General features: G+C 40.3%; 1 protein-coding gene across 2 annotated transcripts in view; it reads left to right on the top strand.

The window, feature by feature from the left end:
• Positions 1-23,133, top strand: part of LOC308109110 (metabotropic glutamate receptor 4-like) — a 187,143-nt gene that overhangs the window by 103,249 nt on the left and 60,761 nt on the right. For both annotated transcript variants that reach the window (XR_013935317.1, XM_080462482.1), the window contains one exon: positions 445-661. Coding sequence is in view for 1 of the 2 variants with exons in the window: in XM_080462482.1 (XP_080318608.1) it covers positions 445-661 (217 nt within the window). In the remaining variant the exon portion in view is untranslated. The remainder of the gene's footprint in view (positions 1-444; positions 662-23,133) is intronic.

The raw sequence follows: 23,133 nt of genomic DNA, 5'->3' as shown, positions 1-23,133 counted from the left end.
CGAAGGCTATTTTTTTGGGGTAACTGATCAAACTAAAAGCATAATAGCTCCATTCACTCTTTATGCACCACATATCTGGAACAAGCTTGTAAAAAGGCACCATTGCCTTTTATTAAATTAAAAATGGCAGGATTTATGGGTGTCTTCAGTGTAATTTCCTTGTGTCTTATTGGGTTTTTTTTTAATCCTATTTCCATTAGGGTTATTCTTTTTTGTTTTGTCCATTTTGAATCCTATTTATTGGTTCTTTTATGGCACACTGCATTTCTTTCATATATTGTCTTAATGCTTTGTATCTCTTGTGTAAAGCACTTTTAATTCCCCTGTTGTTTAACAGTGCTACACAAATAAACTTGTGTGGGCTTTGCTCTTCTTTCCGCAACTATTTTCACAAAAAGCAACTTTTACGCCTATAATTACTGTCAATATTTGTTTGCCCCGCAGATACCCCAGGTGAGCTACGCCTCCACTGCTCCAGAGCTCAGCGACAACACCCGCTATGACTTCTTCTCCCGCGTGGTGCCTCCAGACACGTACCAAGCCCAGGCCATGGTCGACATCGTCAAAGCTATGCGCTGGAACTACGTGTCCACAGTGGCCTCGGAGGGGAACTATGGAGAAAGCGGCGTGGATGCCTTCATTCAGAGGTCCCGGGAGGATGGTGAGCGCACTCAGCCCCATATATCATTACTGCTTCTGCACCGCCAGGCATAGTGAGATGTTATCCGTGGGAATTTTTCGGTATTTCAGAAAATCTAGGCCGTGAGACATGCAGCGAAAAAATAAATAAATAAATCAATTAGTTAGGTCAAATGTTAGATTTAACTCCAGAATACGTAAACAGGTAGAGCCTGCCTGTTTGTCACTGCTTTACACTTAGTTGTTACGTGGAAGGCTTTGAAGCATCATTGACTCAAACCGGAATCACAGTACAGAAGAGTACTGTTCCAACCCCAACTCGTGACCTTTGAAGCCCCCGCTTGTACTATAGATCTGTAGGGTCTTTGCTTCAATGATCTACTCTCCGTTCCGCTTTGATGTTTTATCTGTTTTGATGAAAATTGACGTCAGGATCTCTCAGTCAGCCAGAACTGACTGGTCGACGGCTTGACTTCTATTTTACTGTCTTCCATGAGACAGTAACAGCTTCTGTTCCCAAGGTTATGCTGTGATGCTAATACTGGATTCAGAAACCAAAGAAACTACTGAATTGGATTGCCCATAGTAGCGTGTAGTCCCCAGTCCTCTGCTACCGTGCACAAAAGAGATATAAATGGCAGCGGTGGTAAAGATGGCTAAAGGTGGCAGTTTTTTTTTAATTTCTGAACTATGTGTTACGGTGCTCCTCGAAATCTTGCATGGCTTAATACACCATTATTATATCAATAGGGTGAATATTAAGTTGAGGAAAATTACCTTTATTGTCAACTTTAATTAAAATAAAAGGGGAAAAAAACAGTAACTCAGAAATACTGGAGTGACAAAAACAGATTTTTAGTTATAAATCATTAATACTGTATTGCTACTATCCAGATGGTGCTGTCCTAAAGTCAAAAAGCACTTGAGATCAGAGTCACACATGCAAACTGGTAGTGAAGCATGACTGTAACATTTGGGTTTTCTGTGTCCAGGGTAGCAGCGTGTCTGAGTGTTCATTGTTTTGGCTCTCCAGCCTGAATAGAAACTCTTGTACCTCATCAGTCAGCCCACCGGTGTAAAGCTGCAAGCAGCGGTTTCCCGACATGTCCAAACAAGTCTAGTGGAAACTACCGCAAACTGCACAAATGGATGAAAACAAAATCAGTTTTTCTTAAGTCTATATATCTTCTGGAGGTTTTTCCTTTTTTTCAAAAATGCATTTTGCTTTAAGATTTTACATTTTTTGGTATTTAAAAAGTTTAGAAGTGGAATAAGGCCAGAGAAGATTTTCGTTGACTCTCAAAATACATCTGAATGCATGTATTTATTATTAAATCCATAGAGCTTGCTGAATGAACACTTGAGTGTCTGTGGACTGACTTTATGTGATTTTCTCACTATTGTGTATCCCTCTAACCCTGAAACTATCTACTACATAAATGACTATGTATCTCTAGAAATCCGTGGACTGTAAGTTCACTCAGTGTTATTGTACTGAGAGGAAAGCTGTACTAGAGAAGCATCCTTTTCAATCTTGCCTCACAGTGAGTTTGCGTTTGCTTCCTGGCCTTTCTGTGTGGAGTTTACTCGTTCCCCTTGTTTTTCTCTGGGTACTCCGGCTTTCTCCCACGATCCAAACACATATTTGTTAGGTTAATTGGTGACTCAGGTTTGCCCGTAGGTGTAAAGCTGAGTGCTTGGGGTTGGGTGTCGGTGTGTGTGTGTTTGTTTGTCTCTTTGTGTTAGTCGTCTGGTTAACTGGCTGCGTGTTCAGAATGCACCCTGACACTAGCCTTATGTTGACTGGGCTTCAGCCACTCGGCTTCAGCCACTGTGATCCAAACTTGGATAAAATGAGTACAAAAGACGGATGAACAAATGGAAATTACTCACAAACGATTCTTACTGTTCTGACAATGTCTTTGAACCCTTTGTGTTAAGTCTCTTCTGGCAGATCCTCATACTGAGGCGTTTTTTCTGGGCGACACAGTGCAGGTGTAATTAAAAGGATGGGATTATAAGTTGGCCGGGTCATGCCTCTGGCTCGCTCCATGCTCGGACAGAATGAGACCAGCTTGGCTGTGGTTGTGCATCAATTATGTCTGTTGCTCTCTGAACCTTTAATCACTTGGGCACAATTCACAGACAGCTAAGACGGGAAGAAAAATTATGGCGTGAGCAAACACTGAGTGATCTTATTAGAGCTGGACGATAAGGAACTATCTCCTCCAACAGTCTAGACGGGGACAGAAAGTCCATTTGCACCTGGCATTACAATGCATGTCGTGCAATTGAAAGGATGGGACTGGACCACATGGAAGTGCAACCGTAAACACAGTTGCATTGCGGTCACAATATCCTTTTCCTTTTTCAACTGTGCCTTTGAACACAAGTGTGTTACGTCTGGACAGCGCTGGTTGGAGTTTCTCCACAAATGAAAGCAACATCGTTCAAGGATCCTGTGTCGGTCTGCCAACTAGTATTCATCATCGCGCTCTCCTGCCGTCACTCTAGACCGCGTTTCAGTAAGATCATATCTCGGCTGGGTCAGTGTTAGCGTCAGCTTTTGTCTTCAGCATTCCAGTAGTTGAAGAAAGCTTACTCTCCTCCTTCGAAAAACAAGCAAACACAATAAATGCAGTTAGATGGATGGTTACCCTCTTCTTTTTTCTTTCCGTTGTAGTTTTTCTCAGAAAAAAAGCAAAGGTGTGGCATGGGGAAAAAGGGATCTCATCGTGGACGCTGGAGATGCAATATCAGGGCGTAATTCTCATCAGGCTGTGATCATATCGAGATCCTAGATGGGTTATGAGACTCAGGTTTGTGCCAGTATCAAATTAAATGTGTGATTAGATTTCAGAAGAATATATTAACCTTGTAGAGGTACAGTTCATTTGGCAGTGTCAAAATCTGGGTTGGATTTGAGGGCTCCTTAAAGACAGCACATAACAAGGCTTAATGATTACCTGCTCAAGTGTTCCTGTCCAGGGTTTTGGATATATTGAGGCTGCAAGACAGAATCGCTGCCTCTTGCTTTAAATGGATTTTGGTCTGGCTTCCAAATTTTACATTCCTTATGATTTTGGACACGAATGAAGGGAATTTATGCCCACCATTGATCAGAAGCAATGGCTGAACACAGTCCAATCTGCTTCTATATGTGATAGTTCTTAGTAAAGAGTTGCGTCTTTATTTTGCAGAAGATCTCGCCAATTGTTTCCTCGAATCGAACCGGGTTGTGGACATTTCCTCACTTCAGTTTCTAACTCGCTTGCATTTTCAGCCTTTTTAAAGTAATATTTTGGTTTGGAGTGTTGGATAAACAAGCAATTTAATTGGATTGTAACAGACTGAAATGGTCCTATTTTCATATTTTAGATCTAAAGATGATCTTGAAAGCAATCTGCGCACAATTACAGTGTCAAATAAATTAGCGTTGTTGGCTTCCTAAATGTGTAGTGCCTTTTAATTTGGTACATGAATCACTGTCCTCTGGAGTTACAATAGAAAAACAAGCTACATTATTTTTGCACTAATTAATAGTCAAAATCATATTTTATCTTATGTTTTCATCTTCCAGTAACTGTAGTCATCATTATCGACCGACATTTCATTCATCTTTATTTAGGCTCTAGGAAGATCCGGCCTTGAAATACAGGAAATAAATTAACTCTGAAAATTTATAGAATCTGCATTTAAGTATTCTTTTCTTTTCCGCTTAATAATCTGCATTAAGTTTGAGCTCTTAATTGAAATTCTCTTCTCCATGGTGTGTTCCCACACTAATAAATGAGCCAATTCCTGTGACGGTAGAAGCATTTCATGCAGCTAAATATACCGAAAATATATGTTGCGCTAACTCGCTGATGCATTTGCGCTCCTACTTTGCCACGTATTATTGTTTGGAGCTGAATGTACTGTGAAAATAACCTGAAAAGGCAGATTATCTGAGTCAGCTCCCACAGCAACAACCCTGGCAGCCCAGAAGCCACTTGCTTGGAGTTGCACCAGCACAGCTTTCTCCCCTCTCTCCCTTAAGAGAGCTCGTAAATATAACAGAGTACGATGTGGGTATAAAGCAGATGATGAAAGGTAAATATGAATTCCAGGTGGAGGTTGTTTTTTTTTTTGTTTTTTTTTTTTGATCTCTGCTTTTGTATCTGGCAAAAAAATACCAAAAAAGTGCCTGGAGCTGAGAATCAATGTCCTTAAGTGTTTTCCTTCGTGAACTATCTGAGGTGACTCATCTCCACTGCACTGACCCAGGATCTCACCTTCCCCCTAAAGGGAGCGATATAAGCGGAGATATAGGAAAGACATTGCTTTGCCTTGTCCAAAACACTTTAGGTATCAAACGATCTATGTTTTGTGTCTCTCAAATATTAACCCAGAACAAATCATAGTGACAAGAGTCAAATGGCTGAGGTTGTAATGTGCTGTATTAAAACTAACGCTTTTTAGACCTTTTGTTCAGTGTTACAACGTCCCAGGGGACTTTTCCTTCTGCCACTGAGCAGAGGTAAACAGGGCCGCCCAGAAATCTCCGAACCCTAAACAAAAGTTACGTTACTGCGATCTCTTTAAGAAGAGTCTTTAGAGACAGGTGCCATCCTGCTAAGGGCAAATGAAGCTTTATTTCTCTAATTTGACAAAAATCTATTTAGTGAAGGGCACACGTAGTTCACAGCAGTCATCTGGGGTCTACTCTGTTGCCTCTCTCTGGATTCTACCTCAGCGTTTATTAAGACGCTCTCTGAGTGGGACGTTTAGGAAACAAAGTGGAGACAAGGAGGCCGGTGGAGTGGAAGCTCTGAGAGCCCCATCTCTGACTGCAGACGGCCCTTCTCTGCAGAGACGTTGATTACTATGGAGCATGCCCCAATAGATGTCATTAATCAAGTTAATGAAACACAATGTCAATAAGAACCCTAACAAGATTCCCTCGCAAACCAATGGCCTGGCTGACATCAACATGAAAAACCCTGCTAATGGAGTAACTGCCACCCCTCTGTGACGGGGAGGATTACAAGCATTAGCCACAGAGTTGAGATGAATAAGCTCATGTGGGGAATGGAAAATGAAGAGGAAGAAAAGGGGAGCACAAACAACTCAGCATTGCTCTCAGGTGATTTATTTGTGGATTCGCAGAGCAGACCAGGTTGACGTTATTCATAGTAACAGGAAATAAAATATGAACCTTGTGGATGAAGGGATTTTTATGTTTTATTAACCGAGTCTAACTGAAAATCCTGTTTTGGAATATACAAAAGTGGTTGTTATTCAACTGATAAGGCTGGAGAGTTACTGAACTTTTCGCTGCCGTTGACACTAGACTGCCATTCATCACCTGAACCACACCATCCTCTTTGGATTGGTGCAGTTGATCCCAGCCGACAAGTCATCGGTCCGTCACAAAGTCACGAATCAGCCTCATGAAAACCCATGCGTGCACGGGGAGAACATGCAGACCGTGGCTCCCACATCGTTTAATCCAACCAGGGTTACCCATCTAACCGCTACCACACTCAAAAGCATCACGCTGAACTCCAAACACATTTATTTCAAATGTAAATCTGAGTGTTTTGGGAGGCTTGACTTAAAGCCCGGTGTGACAAAAAGGCGACTCACTGCAGGAATGTATGACTGAGCAGATGAAGGGATGTTGTGTTTCGGGTTTTTCTTCTTGGTCTTTTGAAATTGAAATGCGATGACACGAAGACACACAAACGATCAGATCTATTATTTATAATAACGCACGCCTGCTTCAAGGTAGAATGATGCTGAAGCTGCAGACTGAGAAAAGCATAGCTCCACCCAGAGCAACACGGAGGCCTTTGAACATCTGTATTCTAAATGACCGCAGTCGCAGAGGGAGAAGATCGCAGCACACTCAGCGATGTTTCTGTGCCTATCCATATGGTCCCTTAATCGCCGGTTCACGCCTGTGTGTGGTGTGTCAGCTGGTTATGTCTTTATTCATCATTTGACATCACACAAATGACCCCTGAGTGCCCGAGATATGTCCTGTTGCAATTTGTTTAAACAATTACTTGCCTTTGCTTAATTGGGCAAAGCGAATGCCTGAATAATCATCACTCATCTACTCCAGCTTTGCTATTTTCAGCCTTCGCTCTCTCCATCATTGACATAATGGTTATGTATTACGCTTAATGCAGAGATATTGTAAAAGCCAATTTCCTTAAGCAAGCACCGGTACTTGAACTTTGATCTGAAGCAATACTCTGTAGAAACGTCAGTGAAGCACACTGGATTTCAAGTGACGTCATCATCCTGTGCTAATGGACCTGAAGTGATAAACACGCATCGTGGCACTTTCCCCTACGAGGGCATGTTATTCGATACTGTAAATGCATACGTACATCTAAGCAAAGAAAAGAACTGCAGGAACTTTGTGTTACAGAAACGAAACCAAAGGCTGTGGATTAAGGTGTGGGGGAGGTTACGGGAATATTTGAAGTTTGATTTGGCCTGAAGGATCTGGGGGAGCTGCAAATTGGCCACAGAAAGGGGCTATGTGAATACGTATAGATAAGAACGGTGACAGTATATGAATAGAAACCAAATTAGATTTGAGAAAAGAAAAACTCACACTGATTAACACTGATCAACACCAAATATGCCTTAAGTCAAATGGCTTGTAGGTTGTCAGCTTGTGTGGCATTTGCTGGCTGTCAAGTTACATCAAGCAACTGCAGATAATCAATTTAACGCACAAGAATTATTATAACTTCAGATCTGAGTGTTACAAATTTTTACCTGAGGTGTACAAACCCCTCTCTCTTTATGCTCTCAGAACATTTCAGGAAAGTTAATTAAAACTACGGAGAAGCGCAAAGATAACTGATTTGATTTTTTAAAAAGGTACTGCGTGAAAATCTGCCTCTTTCTTCCTCCACTCTTCAGGGGGGAAACGGATTTCAATTAGACCTGCGTGAGACAAAAATGTAAATTAAATAGCTCATGCAGCTAATCTGGATTACCAGTCTATAATCCATATACAGTAGCTCCCCTTCATTAGAACATATCAATATCACTTTTGTCAGGGGGATAAGATTTTGCTAGTGTCCAGAAAATACTTTTGAAATGACTTTGTATTATTATCATCAGAATAGGCTTACACACTGTGTTATACTAAACTCTCCCTCAATTTATGACAGTTTGAGTGGAAACTGCACTGCAATGCTGTAGTTTTTGATGTAAGTATTTAGCATTGTGAATGCTTATTTCGACATTTATTGAATAGATGAAATATCAGCCACATTCCTGTATAATTATTTTGAATTAAAAAAAAGAAGATATTCTGCTCTTTTAAGACTTTTTCTCCATCCCTCCATCCATCCATCCATCCATCCATCCATCCATCCATCCATCCATCCATCCATCCATCCATCCATCCATCCATCCATCCATCCAGCCATCCAACCAACGAGTGAGACTGGCACCTAATGACATGCAGCACTGAACGCTCGTAATTTGACCCCAGCTTCATTGTGCAGCCTGCCACAAAAGTTGACTATTAATTGCAGTAAAAAAGTATCTTCCCCCTTCTTGTTTTTTTTTTTTTCTTAATTGTTTTTCACATTTGTGACGCTTGAATGTTTCAGCTCATCAAAAAACGATAACCCAAGTAAACAAAAATTGAATGATGATTTCATCTAATAGGGTAAAAAAGCTATCCTAACTTTTAAATGTGACACATATTCAACATAATAAGACACCAGGAAAGGGGAAATACGTTCCCACACCAGTATGAAGTATGAGTATGAATAAATAAGGACATTGATGCATCTGGATACTTCTGCAACTGTAGGTAAAGTCAGTATTTGAAACTGAGACACTAATATTTTAATATTTTAATGTCTACGTGACACAAACGCCAAGGGAATAACACATTCATGTTCTGTCTATATTACAAGGTGCATAAAAAAAAATTAAATATGAACGGATATGAGCTCAGATTTAAAAACATTGTTGGCTTAAAATGTTCCCCAGACATTTCCTCCACTGTAATGAGCACTTACACGTCACACAGACTCAGTGTCCAATTTAACTGTAAATGAGTGCAGCACAGTAACTCTGCAGTAACTTGCACCTTCACAGAGATAATAATTTGCATAGTTTTGATTGACATGTCTGCATATTCTAACTGGATGTATTTACTTTGAGGGTGTAGTTTGCAGTAGTACGAAACCCCGTAATGATATTCTGAGATGAGTTGCATAATATCCACTGATTATGTAATTATTTATTACACTTTCAAACAAACACGGGTGGTAAATAAAGTGGAGGACCCTCACTCACTGCAACCATAATACTGAGCACATAATTGAATCTTCCATCATAAAGTAATCAAGATACAATATAATATATCTGTTTTAATAAATGCATTTCAGAGATCTAGATCCACACATATAGAAACGACCGGACCCAAATAGAATGTATAAATTATGTGCACAACAAAGAGCTTTGGATTTTTTCCAGTGATGCGTCTGCAGAGCTCTCACACAGTTTCTGCAGAGTCACACATTTGCACCAGATTAAACATCATTAAACTCTGCGTCATCTTAACAATCACAAAATAATAGAAGTGGACTTTTGATTCATAGGACATTTATGTAAAATACGTGCAGCGTTTGTTTGATAACGATTTTATTGTTCATTTGCTTTTCACAGAGGCGGCAGCTTCTGCTGAGATTTTTACGCCGCTCCTCCCAGAGGTCACTTTGCAATTAATCAGTGTGGACGGAACTGTGACATTCATTTCCTCAGCTTTTTGTTGCTTTAAATCAAGAAAATCTTTTCCTCGTCGGCCGGGGTGCCTGCTGTTGGTGCTTAGGCTAAGAGGCTGAATTCTTAATTGGATTCATCCACACAAATCAATGTTACTGCGCCTGAAAATAATCTTGTAACATTTGGAAACGAGTCACAGCAGTTTGTGCGTGCCAGACAGGCGGCACAACACTGCAGCAGACTAAAAACAGATCCAGAGAACCCGTTTTCTTGGAACAGACTCCAAACCTGATCCCAAACTGAAAACAATTTCCGGAAAACACAGGCAGCGATTCATTTCAAGAATAGTCTGATTATTTTTGAATATTTTGACACTGCGTGCATACTGAGACGACCTAATTAAGATGAGTTTATTTTCATGTCATATCTGTTGTTGTTGTTTTTGTTTTTCGCTCACACACTCACTGGTTGTCTCTTTGACATGTGGCTTACTGGGCTCATGTGGCCTCTGGCAGAACTGCATCTTGAAATTGGCTTATTGAGATGAAAGTTGGTGGTCGGTTTGCGGGGATTTGGTCAAAGCGTTTTTGGCATGGGGGAAAGCAAAGAATATATCTTGAGAGATCCTAAATGATCAAAAGCGAGGCCGTGAGCACAGTTTTATAGGCAAGAAGTTAATTAATGAATGCTCTGTTGACCTATTGACATCTCGCTCAGTGGCAATGTAATGGGAAGGGCTTTCGTTCCCCTCTGGTAGAGTTGAAATCATTATTTCTGTTAATGCGCAAGAGTTCCTGTCACTTACAGTATCTGTGTTTGATCCGGCTTTCCCTCACAACTCTTGTAAACTGTCTCAAGTGTGTGTGTGTGTGTGTGTGTATGTGTGTGTATATGTGTGTGTGTGTGTAGTACTACACTGCATGGATCCTTGCACCACAAAGTCCAGAAGGAAGACAAACACATGTGCCAGTATATTTTCCCCTCAGAACTTTTCCTTCTTTCAAGAGAGTTTCCTCCTAATGAGCAGGTGCGAAAGAGTGTTGTTTAGTTAGCTTCTCATCTAACTTGAATCATCTTCGGTACAAACAACCTCCCTCCAAAAACTGAAGCTTGAGGTAAAACTCACAGACTCCTCTGCTGGTATTATTACCTACACTCACCCCGGGTGTTTGCTGTGTTACGTGATTGTGAATCTCGGTGGAGTTTGTCTTTACTGTGAACCGAGAGGCCGTTCCTTATGGCGGGAAAAGATGGTTGGACTCCTTTATTGTTTGGTCTGAGTGAATTATGAGGTCATCAGCAGGATTGTATTGTTAAGCATGAATAAGCACTTTCCTGAAGGTTTAAGGAGTGCTTTGCCAATTTAAGCATTTCTCATAATGTGTGAGCCAAACACACTCTTCATCGTGGGTGTAGTTTGGTGAAGCTTGATCCTTGAGGATATTTTATGAAAAAAAATAAAAATAAAAAGTGTGCGTTGATCGCAACGCACACATAATGATAGTGCACATCCAATCCGGTATGAACATGCCAAGATGTACCTGAACGAGTTACTGATAATATAGATGTGACATGTGTGAGATTTAAAAGATCCATCGTCCGTCAGCAATTCCTAAAACTACCAGGTGATTAAAGATTTGAATAGATTCTCAATTTGTGAAAGAGCCTCTGGTTTCCAAATGATTCTGTGTATTATTTTACACATGCATAAACCTATTAATATCATATCAATATTTAAATGTTGAGTCAAAACTCCATGCGATTTCATATCTAAGTGACAACATTTTCTATTGTATCTCCCAGCACCAAAACAGCGCTGCTAATTTCTCCTGAAACAGACGACAGCATTACATTAACACCACAAGTTACAAGCTGACAGACAGGAACAAACACAGAGGGAGCTACAGATGCTTGGAAATGAAGGCGTGAAAGAAAAGTTTTGTCATCTCGGTAACTACAGTAAAAGAAGACAACTTTGCTGTCATATGACTGCAAATACCTGTGACTGGTTGTCTAATCAAAGTTACAGTGAATACAGGTAAAGTCACGCGGATGTTTTGATGAAGACACGGGAAGTTATAGCTTAGTATTGCTTATATTTTTGAAGTTTAAGTGAAGTGACTGTCATACTCCATCAGAAACCTTCCTATTAGTTTTGAAATATTATCTTGTAATAGTTAATATGTACAAATTATCGTTGATTAGATATATATATATGAAAAATGTCTTCTGAATCTTTCCATCTGAAATTCTACAAAACTGGTGAATTTTCCCATAAATGTCACAGTTTTGCAAGAAAAAAAGACAAGCATGCCTTGATTGACCCACCTCTGTCAAAACTCGCAGTGGATTGAGTGTAAATACACGTCGCATATGTGTGCGTATGTTTTCTCTGCATGGTTTTAACCATGTGATTAGCAGTATTTGTCGAGCTGCATAATTTAAATGGATCTCCCTGATTTCCTATTCAAGTGTGAGTCATCTCCTGAATGACATCCATTTCCATCCAAATACAGTGAAGTGTCATGCCGGGTAACCTTTCCACATACTAGACTCCTGCCAACCTTTAACAAAAACTAATAATTAAAAAAAAAAAACTATTTTGTCACAGCAATTGTATTACTTTATGGTGCTGATATCCTTCATACTCTACGAAATGTCTTGAAACAGTAGGCTTCCTCTAATGGAGGATAAATATGATTTGATTTCTGCATAAGGACCTTGAAAGGTCAATTTGAAAATCCTTATGTTAGTGAGGTAAAGGGATCGCTATCCAGCCGGGGATGAACAAGGGCTTTGCTGCCCTCTGTGATGAAAAAATATTGTCTCCAAACAATGAGTGACTGTCAGGGACAAGCATTTTCCATACACAGAGCGCTGAAATAACCTTGATGGTGGAAACTGAATTTGATTTAGCGATGGGAGGGGGAAAAAAAACAAAACTGTGATGCTGTATTTTCAAGTACATTTCCACAAGGTAATTGGCTGCACAGTGAGAAACAGATAGGATTTCAATTGTCCCATTAGCCCTGATGAAATCAGGGAAATGTCTGGCCTGGGCTAAACATCCAGAACTGATTGAAGGGAATATCAGAGGAATTACAGTTATTCCCAAGTTAGATGGGGAGTTGTTCTGAGGCCTTATGTGAAGAGGTAAGTTTGTCTTGCGCCAATTTGCATTAACATTTTCCTGCACCCGCATTAGGTTAAAAGTCACCTTCTGTAAAGATAAGCATGCATCTATTGCTTTATTCACTAACAGGCTGATTAATGACTTTTTTGTGTGTCTAGCTATCCTGACCAACCGTGAAATATTTTTCTTGCCTTTTTCACCTTATTAGAACATCATTTTACTTAAGAACCTTTCACAGCTTCATAAAAATGTAACGCCGCCCATCAATCTCCAATGGAAACTTTTATGACAATACCATTAAAGTCCAATTTTTTGTGGAAGTGTGAAAAGAGGCAGCCATTCCAATGGGGAAGGAGGGAAACAAATAAGCTTCCATTTGTTTGCTTCCATTCAAAAGCTCTACATAATCCCCCCCCCCCACCTGATTTTAAACTCACTGAAGAGGTATGCAAGTTTACAGCTTCCTCAGCAGAATTGGAGGAGTGGAAGACGTTGGCTCGTACTCAAGATTTTTAAGTGTTATTGAAGACATTAAACTGAAGCTCTTTTTTGAAGTTATGAGGGCTCCGCGAGAGTATTCCTAATTTAATTCTGCTAGAGGAATAAAGCAAGTGTGATTCAGCCGAGCAGGAATTGGTGGATAAATTTCTGACATAATGTCACTTTGACTCAAGGCGTGTCATTTCTATTATAAATGACAAGGCGCTTAACAGTGGGTTGAATAGGGAGTGGGGGACGGAGAGGAGCGTGGGACAGTCAGACGGATTCGATTTGAAGGTTGTGGAAAAGAAAATGTTTGGAGAAAGTATAGAAACAGTCGTCTGATCCGCCAGCAGCAGCAGCAGCGAGGGAGCCGCTGCAAACTTGTTAGTCATGTTACCGTGCTGATGAGGAAGTGATCAAAATAAAACTCTGCATTGCTTGCTGTTTTTATAACACAAATTCTTCATTGCTATCACAAATCAGCGTTTCCCTGCAGGATTTCGGTTTTTGAGGATATAATATACACCTCCCCGTTCCTTGCGGTATTGGCGTCAATCATGTGCACGGGGTCAAGATGGGGTGTTGCCTCATTTTTCAGAAATGCATTCATTTTGTATATTTATTTTCTACCTTATACTTTCATTTCTTCTGTCGTATTGATCGTGTTTTGTGCTCTCTGCAAGCTTTGTGAATGGATTACGGTACCACGCAAACAAAGAGAATGTGCTGTCCCAACATCAACGGGGCAGATCAATGGCAGAGACAGCCCGGGTCAACAATTTCGATGCCTGTGTTTACTGAGGCAAAGTATTGGAGAAAGACGGGCTGGTGGAATAGAGGGTGCAAACTAGAATCAATACAACTGCTATCATCATTTGCAGGCTTTATTAATGGCTTTGCCCCGAGCGGGCACAGGGAATAACACTCACTTCCATTTAGGCAACCAACACTCCAGCGTTTATGCAGCTTGCTTACTATCAATCATCACAGTGTAAGTTGCTCTCAGCAATGGTCTCGCTACCTCCACTCAGCTCACCAAAAACGCCCCCCTCCCACCACCACCACCACCACACCCTCAATCACGTAATGAATCGCATCAATTATATGGCCGAGCTGACAGAACAAACAAATTGAGGCTGGGTCAAAGTCTGACGGCTGGCCAAAGTGACTGCACGAGGCTCAGTTTAATTCACTTTCTTTCGCTCGGTTCTTTGCCGCAGCTCAATAGAGTTTTCATGAATTTTAAAAGATATATCCTCCTGTTCACCACTGACAACAGCATCAGTCACAAAAGATACAGCAAGGAGGCAAGCAGCGTTCCCACCAACAGGTGCTGCCTATCCTCTTGGTAGTCAGCATATTTCCCCTTCGGTTATAAAAAAACCCAAAAAAAACAACCTTCCTGCTCAGAGACTACTGAACGTGTCATCTGCTACATCAGAAGGCAGAGAAGAACCACATGGTGCTTTTCATGGCAGCTGAGTTGCTTCTACAGAATGTGGCGGCTCAGAAGAGTCGGGACTAAAAAAACATATCCCTTCTTCATGCTTTCAAATGAAACAGTTGAATGCTGGTTATAGATAAACAAACACATGAAAAAACAAACAAACAGCGAGACAAAAATGTTTAAGTGGGATTTATCATTAATACACAGGAAACCAAAACAAAACCTCTGCTTTACTAATGTAGAAATAAAAAATAAAAGATGAAAAAAAAAAAAAACATCAGAGCAATGTGACAAACATCCCTTTTGAAGATCTGTGAGAGTCAGCAGGAAGTTGTTTCACTGTACAGGATTAGAGTGGAAAGAAATACCCCTTTAATATAACAAACACCAATGTTTGTTCGTTTTTACAAAAACAGTGGAAATAAAACATGGAAACCTGCAAAGATGCCACCAATCTCAAACCTAATTGATTTTAAGGTGAAATAGTGAAGGTATCGAAGATTATTAAAAGTATAAGAATAACAACAACAAACAGGCTGAATGCACTAAACATACCAAACAGATAGAAACTAAATAAAAAAATGAATGAATAATGATTAGTTGTAATGATATAATGATTGGATATTACCTAACAGGAGCAAACCAAACACATACATATGAACAATATCACATATTAAAATAGAAGAATAATGATTTTAGTGTTGCCAGGATGGATGAATACACACTTTATTTACACTGACCTTTAATAATAAATCAAGCCAGAAATAATAGCAAGATTCCTAAAAACCAAATGACATGATAAAAATCCATCTAAAAGAATGTGTCTTAGTTAAAAATCAAACACCTTTATTCTCTTTTTGAGTCTTGGCAGTGTAACCTGCTTCTTCTTCTCCATTGCCGTCTCCCCTTCAGTCGTCACAGATGAAACTGCCGCGCTGCCTAACAGTACAGTACTATGTCCACAGGATTAGCCCTACTTAACACAGCTTCTCCGGCCCTGACCCACAGACCTGAAATCATAGTCCTGCTTGACAAAGTCTGCTCCACAGGCCAACTAGCCACATCTAGGATTACCACACTCAGGGCCCAAAGCTCTGAAGTGCACTGACTTGAATAGTGTTGCATAGATCTTGCAGTGATGCTCCTTCGCGCTTCTTACACTGTCATGTTCTTTGCCGCTTTAGAAGGTAGAAATAAATCTCCATTTCTTTATCTGAATCTTCAGCACATCTGCAGTACCAGCTGCAGCAGAGTGACATTCAATAGTCCACAAGATGGCTTTTTGAAGGTGTATTCATACAGCAGTTAATGCACAGATGCTGTCAGTCCACTCTTCACAAGCCGAACAAGACAAAAGATGAAATTGAAAATAAAGAAGATGACCGGATAAAAAAAAATGCAGGTGTGGGTGCGTGATTCACGTGTCCCTCATTGAATCATTTGAAATAATGAGAGTCATAAGTTAATTACATTATGTTTGCCTGGCATTCCTTTCCAGTCTTTCATTGTACTGTGAAACGAAGAAATACTTTGGACTGTGGCTCTTCTCTTGATTCCTGACAAACTCTGAAAGATAGACCAAGTAATATATATATATATAGGAGGGGATAAATGATACTTTGGCACTTACAGGGTTAAAATCCTGAAACTGAATGTTTTAATACATTTGAGAAAGATTGAATTGAATCATGAAAAAAGGCGGAAGAAATATTGATGTGCATGAAAGGATAATTCGTGACTTTAAGATATATGTTCAAAGACACTGCAGATGTTCAAATACTCTTTTTATTTTCAGTTTTTAAAGATATGCTGCAAATCTGCATAGCACATCAATTAATCCAAATTATTTTAGAATCCACTGCTCACCCAGTTTGCTTTGAGTCATGATATATATATATATATATATATATATATATATATATATATATATATATATATATATATATATATATATATATATATATATATATATATATATATATACACACACAGTAACTTGCATACTAAAGTCAAATTAATCCACAGAAATGAGTTCGGCTGGCTGAGTGGTTGATATGTGGTGTCTTTAGGAGGTCATCAATATCCTGCAGCAGGCAACCCAGACGCTTTTGACAAATTAAAGTCTCATCATTATCTTACTTCACCCACATTGTTCACACCACAAGAAATGAGTGGGATTGTTTTGGCATGTGATTATTAAAATAAGGGGGGAAATAAACTAGGTGGGGTCCCACTGAAGCCTCTGGGTTCAGGAATCCACATTGTAACTGAAAGTTTCCCGGTTTGAAGATGTGCTTGAAATGGAAGAGGCTGACTGTAGGGGGCTGGATTGACTTTGTAACTACTGTCAGCATGTGCCTCAGCAAGGCACTGAAGCCAAATCCTTCAGCCCCTGAAGGCCTGGCCTGGCATTATCACTGTGGAAAATATATGCAAGTAATGAAACGCATGCTCTCATACTGCTGTAAACCCATTTCAGTGCCTGTATGGTTGGCCCAGTGGAGATGCACTGCGTCAGTACCGGACAGCAGGGAAGTCTGCTCACCTGAACTTAGACGAGTCGAGTGAGTTTTATTTACTCAGGCGAAAGTTCCAAAAGAGAGACGGTATGCTGCAACACCCTTGCTCTTTAGACTATGGAATCTGTTAAAAAAAAAAAAAAAAGTCTTACAAATCATATGTGAATCCTGATGACAGTTACAAGTTTAAGCAATTAAATTATATAGATTTATAAACTGTCCACAATCATCTCAAATATGTGAGTGTTTGAAGGAAATGAGTTTGGACATTGCAGATAGTGTGGAGACATGCATGCAGCAGAAGCAGCAGCAGCAGCAGCGAGACAACACATTATGAGGCCGTCTGCCTAATATCCTGTTGATTCTTAGTGTTGCTGACAAACCCGCTCTGACCCACCGAGCCATGAGTTCTGCACGTCCTCCGAAAGTGTCCCGTCGTATTTTGCACCAATATTACCAAGCAGATCCATTAACGACTGCGAGACGCTCTCATGTCCATTCAGTTAGTGTCTAATGGATCCCAGACCTTGACATGCCTGACATGCCAGCCCGAACAAGATAATCAAGAAAATGACTCAAGGTAATAAGCACTAAAATGGGCGTCTGTGTAGGAACTGTTAAAATGAATAAACCTGATGAAAACATATCAGGCATAAAATAGAGAGTTTATTCAAGCACAATGCCGTGATATATTTTGATATTTGTCAGTAACAAAGAGATATTTGAATTGTGTAGAATGAAGAATGCTGCATTTGCGAGGGGAAATGTTGCCATATGAGATTTCAGGGGAAATTATATCACTGTCGCTTTGAATTCTTTTCATCTTGCTCCTTTGATGCAAAATTGGTTTGGTGGCGCTGAGCACTCAACAACATCACAGGGTGTGTGAAATCTTTCCCTTTCTGTGCCCACAAAACACTGAATCCTGTTTGGGGATTGTTTTCTTTCTTTAAGTGTAGAAAAAAAAAAAACCCACACAAAGTTCTTTGTTCAGCGTTATCTCCTAAGTGCAGTATTAAGATCCGTGTGTCCAATGGCCTTTCTGGTTTTCTGTTTTCAATGACAATCTGACGTTAAAAGAACTGAGAGACGGTCCTTAAAATACCAATAATTAAGAAATCTTGCTGAAATTGTTTGTCTGAGGACAAACTGACTCTCAGTGAGGGCAATTAGGGAATGTGGATGAGCCAAGTCTCTGTGTCTGTGGTAAATTCATCCACATGCCGCACAAAAAACAAGCATAATGAGTTAAGAAATAAAGAAATTGAAATACCGCGAAGGGAAATCTAATCCGCCAACTTTTTTTTCACAGCTCCGCCTGCCTGTCTCATGAAACAAGATTATATGGCAGACAAGTCCCAGTTGTAACCCCCACACACAACCTTGGTAACCCAATATGCTGGATTTGGTAGCCAACATTGACCTCGCTTTAAAAGCTGGGAAGCATTAAGGCACAAACCACCCACTCAAAAGGCCTCCGGTTACATTCATGCGAACATTTATTCATCATTCAGCAGCGAGTTGCCATGTTAATGTCAGTATCAGAACTAAGAAATCACACCCATATCATGTCCATTGTATTATCCTATTGAATTGCAATATTCAACACTGAGAACAAAGAGTAACCGAGCTGATTGATGGGAATTGTTTTTAGTTTAGCAGCTCAGCTGAAGAAATGAGTAAATCAAGAAATCATTAAATCCACCTTAATTAATTCAGGTGATTTTTTTATTAAAGCAGAAAGTTGGCTGCAGTGGTGGTTGGAGTATCCAGCTTATGTTCGGAGGTTCGAATCCCACCAAGGATAGGTTACCACCTCGCCTTTTTTTTTTTTTCCAGTAGAACCACATTGAGATTAATAATCTCTTTTTCAAGTGTGTCCTGGAGAGCTGAGGGTCTTGCTGCATATTCTTTGGGACTATGGGGGAAACCGGAGTGCCCAGAGGAAACCCCCACATGGGGAGAACATGCAAACTCCAAACAGAAAGCAATGAAAGGCCCTGTGTTTGAACCCACAACCTTCTTGCTGTGAGGCGAGTGTGCTAACCACTGATCCACCGTGCATTGCTCAAAGTCTTTGAGCAAGTCCCTCCAACCCCGACGGCTGCACTGCTGCATAACATTTCTATTAACATAAAATATCTAGAGCTCATTCAGTATGTTAACACGAGTGTGCATTCACAACATTATGAAGAATTTGCTATAGAAAAATTAAATGGATCCAGGCTGATTCTGCCTATACTGTACTTCTTAATATGCCAGAAAAGAGCTTTAATTACTTTGTTTCAAATCAGTCCCAAACCAAATTATAGATATTTAAAAAAAAAAAAAGGCAACTAAGTGAACTGTGAAGTGCAATAACGAGGTAATTACAACACAACGTCACAGTAATTTTACATAATGTTATTTTTCTAAGCAGTAGTAAGTATAGAGAAACAGAAAACACAGATGATGAGGATGATGAGATCACCTTCTTCACTATGTAAACGGAGTGGCTTCATGCCATTTGTTGAGTCTTTTTCTAGGTTTGTGGCTCCATCTCCCTTTCCCCCCTGCGCACATGCCAAACTGCTTCCAATGGATGTTGAACGCCTTTTATGTGAGTGTCGCGTGTGCTGAAGTCGTAAAAATGCGTAAAATGAATGAAATCCATTTACAACTTAACATTAATATTGACAATGTGGCATTTGTTATTGGGGATACTTTTGAAATTTGAAACTCCTACAAGTTAAAACTGGCGAGAAAAGTCACTATGGAGAAACATTTCCTTCTTTAAATAATTCATGTCTACTGAAAGTCCAGTGTTGGAGTCCCTGTTTGTTTTTATAGCTGAGCATTTGGATAATTTTTTAACTTCAGACACATTTGAGCAGTGGGAATAGGCAACACTCTGTCTGTCCTCCAGTCTGCTCTCACAGAAACAAACACAGTATCTTCTGTCGCTACAGTAGAAATAAGTGAGCAATGTTAAATAATGCCAGGTGAAGGAGCGGAAAATATACTCATAGAGTCGTGTCCGATCAATTGTCTGAGGTGCTAAACGACTCGGAGAGGCATGTAACGGCTAGTGGAGATATTTAACATGAGTGAATGGCCGACCGACAGCAGACCATCATCCACCGGCCATGAAGCCACGCCGCAAGCAAATCAGCACAGTCGGAGTGTTATCATGTCTCACTAAGGCGCAATCGAAATCACTGGCGACCTGCGCAAAGTATCGCGTTGAGCTGTTAATCCAGGATAACCCTGGAAAATTCAAAGCGAGCCCGGCGATGTTGAACTTTCTTAATGTGCCAGGTCCCCGTCTGTTGCTGGCACCATGAACCGCGAAGCTCGCTTCATAATGGAGCGCGGCAGCTGCCAGAATGCTTTGTGGGTATTTTGTGCTGAAATGTGTAGCTACTGTCTGTCCTGCTGGTTTTCTTGCTGGCATAAAAATAACCATACAGTCAGACCAACCCTCGCCTGCAGCTTTACTAAACACAAACACTGCAAGCCCCGTAATTACCCTACCCTCTTAATGATAATCTGTGGTATACATTCACGTTATTCTCTTCTTCTTTTTTTCAAACGGATCATATCAACACACATTTAGCAAAAATGTTTACGTTGGCTTTTTTGTATTTTTTCAGAAAAAATTCTGCCTTCATAACGTCTTTTTTTTTTTTTTTTTTTAACATTTGTAGTTCAACATTAAACAAACGGACACATTCACTGGAATCACAGTGGTGCAGTGGTTAAACGCTCTCGTCTTATATTGACATAGAAATCCTTGGTTTAAAAATCTATTGCAAGCTGTGTGGAGTTTGCATGTTCTCTCCGTGCTCCACTTTCCTCCCATGATTCATAATAAACATGCACATTAGTATCTAGGGAGCAAGTCCTTCAGCCATCCAGTTTTTTTTCATGTTTCATGTTTCACTGCTGGAACAAATGCAGGGTTTTAGGGCATTGGAAGTATGACTATGGACTGATGGACGATGCACGAGTTTAAGGCACATTTCATAGGTCTGGTATCTGCTCATGAATACCGTCAGCTCAGCTACATGCTCTGTGTTTCCTGGATATTGCCAAAAATATGTATATTTTCATCCTGTCATTGGGGATAACCACAGCGACTGTTGTTTGAGATAATTTCTGACTCAAATAAAAAATAAAAAGATAAAAATGTTAGACATGCAGTTTTGTATTTATGTCATTCATAAATATAATAGTAAATATAACGTATGTGGCGCTTAATATCAAACTGAAAGATGTAACTAGATGGCTTACTGAGCTCTTTTATGATGTATATTATAGGCCCCATAACTTCCACGGTAATACTGTATGCGCTTGAGTTACTATTGTCTTGGCATGTTTACCTGCAGAGAACTGATGATGATTTATATAATGTATAAACCGCCATGATGATCTGCAGTTTCAGAGTCTTTTTCACATCCTGTGTGCGGTCCCCACAGAAAACTTTAGTCGGTGCTTTGTTCTCACTTTAATCAAGTTCTTCTAGAGGGAGCTCGAACCGTTTGGCGCACTCCAGGGTTCGACTGGAAGCGTTCACACTTGTCCAAATGAGCTGCACTGATAGAGCGATCACAGAAGGGTTTGCTTTAATTAAACATAAACCTGCCGCGTGTCATCACATCCTGAAGCGTGATCTCAAAACTCTGTCTTCCGTGTTTCTTTATGGACATTACTTTCCTTTGTTCTTTCAGGAGTGCGCTTTGATTTGATGGGAACGCTTTGCAATTTCCATTACCTAATGGATGAACAAACTGGAGCCTGAACCTTGAAATAAAACTATTGGGGGAGACGTGAACTTTCGCAGTAAAGATCAAATTTGACACTATTACACATCACTGCAAAAGGTATGGATATTGTGTTCCTTTCATCCAAAACTACCAGAGCTGGAGACTACTAAGAAATTGTACAATAAAACTCTTGTTTCAAAGAATTTCTTTTTTTTTTTTTTTTTTCTTGCCTGAAAAGAGCTAAAGCCGTCCAATACGTCACCTAATTTCAAACTTATGTCAAAACGGAGAAGATTCCCCCACAAAATCCTCGCCAAGAATGACAAACTGTTCTCTAATGACAAAACAGTCTTTGCAACATTTACTTCACAGACAGCAATTATCCCGAAGGCTGAAGTAGATATAAGCTCTCCCGTGAATAGACACGTCCTCAACAATAGCTCATCCTCGGGGCTGGACAGCTCTCAATGCATAAACCAGGCTACAATAACAACAAAATATTTTAAACAACTCCCACACTGGGCAGTCAGTCAGTCTTTCAGCGAGCTCAGATTTCAGATATTTATAAATGCGCTGAAAATGTGCTCGATTTTGCATTATTTCTGCCCACATTTATCTCTATTCTGCTGGGACTCCACAGCAACAACAAATTAGCAAAACAAAACACTTGAGTTTTTATGATTTTTTTGTTTAGTGGGGGGGGGGGGGGGGGGGGGGGGGGGGGGGGGGTTGTTGTCGCTCTATTTCCTCAGTAAACGCACCGTATGAATTCACAAATGATGTTTATATCACCTCCCCACATCGGTGCGCCTGCTAAAGCGGCATTCTATAAATCAAATGAAACACTGTCGGCGTCGCATCATAAAAGCATCTTATAGGGTGATGGAGAAACGGGCGAATCAATCAGTCAATTAGGAGATGAAAGCAGCTGCATCCACCGCCGCATTCCCAGCCTTTTAATTGGTGAGGAGGTGATGATGACGAATGAGCCCCGGTCCTTCGTCTCCTGCGTCAGTGTTCGGCCTCCGCTCATCGATGGAAAGCTGGAGAGAGTCGGCCGAACAGCTGTTTCTTCGTTCTCCTCGTCAGTCTTGAGGTTGTGGTTATTTTTTTCCACTCCGTTACCGAGTTTATAGGAACGCACTCCTCCGTGTCTGTTTCATTGTGTTTAACATTATTTATGATTTTTTTTTTGCACCGAATTTAATGAATGGGCAGAATACGCTCGCTTGTTGTCATATTTGCACACATCTCCGCAGTTGTGATCCTGCAACTCTGTTTTCTCCCTGGGCTGGCAGCTTAAGGGCTTGGGTTTTTTTTTTTTCTTCCTTGGAAGCTCCTGTGCACCCAGGCAACAGGTCCCTCTAATGATGGGAAATTATGCTTGTTGCACGTCAATTATGGTGCAAAAATACT

This window comes from Lipophrys pholis (genome assembly GCF_963383615.2).
Source record: "Lipophrys pholis genome assembly, chromosome: 4".
NCBI lineage: Eukaryota > Metazoa > Chordata > Actinopteri > Blenniiformes > Blenniidae > Lipophrys > Lipophrys pholis.
This window is presented reverse-complemented; position numbering and strand designations above follow the sequence as displayed.